This window comes from Penaeus monodon, chromosome 26, assembly GCF_015228065.2.
Source record: "Penaeus monodon isolate SGIC_2016 chromosome 26, NSTDA_Pmon_1, whole genome shotgun sequence".
NCBI lineage: Eukaryota > Metazoa > Arthropoda > Malacostraca > Decapoda > Penaeidae > Penaeus > Penaeus monodon.
This window is the reverse complement of record NC_051411.1, coordinates 1,331,760-1,335,656: the sequence shown is the minus strand read 5'-3', so window position 1 is coordinate 1,335,656 and position 3,897 is coordinate 1,331,760. Positions and strand designations below refer to the sequence as shown.

General features: G+C 52.8%; 1 protein-coding gene across 1 annotated transcript in view; it reads right to left on the bottom strand.

Moving 5' to 3' along the window:
• Nucleotides 1–3,897, bottom strand: part of LOC119589802 — a gene marked incomplete in the record, with an annotated part of 9,259 nt that overhangs the window by 2,689 nt on the left and 2,673 nt on the right. Inside the window, 3 exon segments of the mRNA XM_037938367.1 lie at nt 863–917; nt 2,076–2,340; nt 3,264–3,482. Of these exon segments, the coding sequence (XP_037794295.1) occupies nt 863–917; nt 2,076–2,340; nt 3,264–3,482 (539 nt within the window).

Here is a 3,897-nt window from a genome sequence, read left to right as displayed (position 1 = left end):
GGAAAAGGGGGGAGGGAGAAGAGAAGAGAGAGGGGAGGAGAATAAATAGATAGTAGATAAATAGATAGATAGATAGATAGAAGACGATAGACAGACAGACAGACAGCCCGAAGAAGACAGGGGGGGAAAAAGGGAGGGGGGGGGAGGGAGGGAGGGGGGGGAGGGAGGGAGGGGGAGGGAGGGAGGGAGGGGGGGGGGGGGGGAGGGAGGGAGGGAGGGGGGAGGGGGGGGAAGGGGAGGGAGGGAGGGAGGCGAGCAAGAGAGAGGGGCGAGAAAGCGGAGGGAGGAAAGCGGAGAGAGAGAGAGGGGAGAGGAGAAGGAGGGAGAGAGGGGAGAAGGGGGAGAGGAGAGGGGAAGGAGGGAGAGGGGGAAGAGAGAAGAAGAGAGAGGGAGAGAGAGAGAGAGGTATTTATCCCAGCATTACACTTAAATATGATGAAGCCGAATTTCCAGTAACTTTATATGTATTATTATTATCATTTTTACCATTGAATTGTATGCAATACCGGGGATGGACCAAACGTTCACCATGATATTTTTTCCCGGGAAAAAAAAGGGGGATGTATTGCAGGCCGGAAAATGGATTCAGAAAAATGTCTTTTTGTTAATTTTGGGTGGGTGTGTGGGGGTGTGTTGCTTGTGTGTTGTGGTTGGTTTGGGGGGTGGTTGTTGTGTGGTGTGTGTTTTTTGTGTGTGTGTTTGTGGTTTTTTTGTGTGTGTTTTTTTCCGCGCGCGGTGGGTTTGTATTTCCCCCGCGCGCGTGTGTGTTTGGGCGTAAGGGGGACAGAACGTGGCGTGCGTGTGAGGTGTAAAACTGAGGACATGGCCCCCCGGTGTCCTACCCCGGGAGAGAGATCGTTTTGAGTTCGTCATCGGAGTCGTCATGGCGCCGCCGGAAGCTCGGGGTGAGAGGCCGTCTGTTTGTCGGGAGATAAAGGATAATGAGAAAAAAGGGATGAAACGGAGGAGGGGAGGAGGAGAGGAGGAGGGGGAGGGGAGGAGGAGGAGGGCGAGGGGGAGGAGGGGGAGGGGAGGACGAGGAGGGGACGAGGACGAGGGGGACGAGGAGGAGGAGGAGGAGGAGGACGAGGAGGATGGGGTAGGGGGAGGAGGACGAGGACGAGGACAGGGAGAAGAAGAAGAAGAAGGAGAAGAAGAAGAAGAAGAGGAGGAGGAGGAGCGAGGAAAGGGGGAGAGAAAAACAGGGGGAGGCAGGGGGAAGAAGAAAAAAGAGAAGAAGAAGAAGAAGAAAAAAGAAAAGGGGAAGAAGAAGAAGAAGAAGAAGAAGGGGAAGAAGAAGGAGAAGAAGAAGAAGAAGAAGAAGAAGAAGAAGAAGAAGAAGAAGAAGAAGAAGAAAGAAGAAGAAGAAGAAGAAGAAGGAGAAGAAGGAGAAGGAGGAAAAGAAGAAGAAGAAGAAGAAGGAGGAGGAGGAGGAGGAGGAGGAGGAGGAGGAGGAGGAGGAGGAGGAGGAGGAGGAGGAGGAGGAGGAGGAGGAGGAGGAGGAGGAGGAGGAGGGGGAGGGGGAGGAGGAGGAGGAGGAGGAGGAGGAGGAGGAGGAGGAGGAGGAGGAGGAGGTGGAGGAGAAGGAGAGGGAGGAGGAGGAGGAGGAGGAGGAGGAGCAGGACGCCACCGCCACGCGAGGGAGAGCGGGAAGGGAAAGGGAATGAGCGAACTGCGGCCGAGACATAAATGGCACAAAAGACAAGTGCCAGTATTTCTTCAATAAAGAAATCTCAAACGTTAATATAATTTGCAAATTGCAGTGAGTGCATGGAGAGCAAAGAGCCGGCAAAATGTTCTGGAGACGAAAGCGATTCCTTAACAGGCGAGGGCCACCTTTCAGCGCCAGAGGAAGAAGGGCCTATCGCTGGCGACCCTTTGGCTTTGTCAGAGCTGTCATTATCAGCATTATCATTGCATTATACTTTTTAATATAGTTAATATAGTTAATCATCAGCATTGATATTGTTACTCATATTACTATTACTATCAATATCCTCATTTATATAATCCTTATCACTACCACAGTCGTCCCCCTCCTCCCCAGCCGGACCCAGGGCCCAGGGCGCCCGCACCTGTGGGAGCGCTGTCTCCGCCGCGTCATGGTCGCCGGCGCCGAGGCGTGGCTGGCGGGCGGGGACGGCGACCGGGAATTCGACCGGGAATTCGACCTGGAATGCGACCTGGACTCGTGCTCGTCCTCGTCCGCCGAGGGATCGTCGTCGTCGTCGTCCTTGCGCGACCTGCTGGAGGCGAGGTCGAGGCGGTCCGGGGGCGCCGACGTGGGGCGGCGCTGCGGCGACAGGGACCGCGCTCGCCGGGGGTGCCGGTGGGCCTCTCCTGCCGGGGGGGGGGGGTCAGGGCGATCAGGAATGGATCGGAGGCGATGGAAAGCCTTCGCTCCATCTTGAAACAAACGGTCGATAAAAGGGTACATGATATTCATTCAATTCATAATAACAAGTTGATGATATGTAAATCCACAAACAATAACAATCTGATTAATTCTGGTATAATGAAAAATAATAAAACTATAAATAATAATGTTTCTCATTATGATAAACACTAATAAGTGGTTTTTACAAATAAAATAAAAACTCGTAACTCCTGAAATCTAATAATGTCTTTATCAAACGCACCAAATAAAGAAATATATGAAATTTGTGCCGGAGGTCAGTGCGAATATATACAAAATTTGCATGATCTAGTCATCGCAAGGGAGGCAGTGCAACGGACCGGCGGGAATTTGCTTCGAGTCTCCCTTCAGAAACATTTTCACGCCCGCCGTAAAATCAGCTGATGGGAAGAAAATCAGTTTGCGCAATTCTAAATGGAGATTTATTAGCGGAAGAAGTTGAGAAATCGATTTAGCTTGAGAATGAAAATGAAAATGATTTTGTTTTTATGTTAGCACAAGAAAATTGTTTCAAAACCAAGGAAAGGAAAGGAGAGAAGTTGTCAATGATTAACTACACTTTAGACACACACGCATACACACTACATGTGTGTGTGTGATCACTCATAAAGATGCACTGGATTTTTTTTAATGGAAGCAGTAAAGCAAACAACAGAATAAGGCAAAAGCAGAGCTGTGCATGTTCTTGGCCGTCCTGGGAGCCCTTCCTGAAGCCCTGCAGCGGCGCCCTCGTGCGACCGGCCTCCCTCCGCGCCGGGCGATCAGGCAGGGCGAGGGGCGCGGGCGGAGGGCGGCGCCCAGAGAGCGAGGCAAGGCAAGAGGCGCAGGCGGAGGGGGCGAACCCTACCATGCAGGGCGCCATCGATCTCGGCCAGGTAGCGCTTCCTCGGACGCAGGTCTCGGCGGCCGGGCTGGCGCAGCACCTTGAGGGCGGCCTGCGGGTTGTTGGTGTGGTATGCGTGGGCGTGGGCGCGAGGGCGTGACGGCCGGGGGAAGTAGCGGTGATAGGTGCGGCAGGTGGTGCAGGACTCAGCCCCGTGCTCGCCGTCGCAGTGGGGACACCGCTCTAGAAGGCAGGCAGGAGACGAAGGTTTAGTGCTACGAAGGGCAGCCCGGATGGGGGGCGGCGGAGGGGCAGCTCATTTCACTTGGGCTGATTTTCACTCGCAGTGCTAAAAAATGGCAGACGAGAAAGGAAAACAAAACAAAGTAGCCCTTCCCCCCCTTTTTACTGTGGCTATTTCTGACTCAAGCTCTAGTGCTACGAACGGCAGGCCAGATGAGAGACGAGAGGATGGAGAAAATCCTCCCCATCAAGGCTTCCTCTTTCTCGCTCTAACGTGGCTGCGGTTCACTCATGCTTTGGTGCTCCGAGTGACACACGAGGCGAGGTGAAAAAGGGGAAATAGGAAAAAAAAACATACTAGTGATTTACATCGACTTTTTTCTTACTCTACTTTCTATTCATGCTTTAGTGCGAC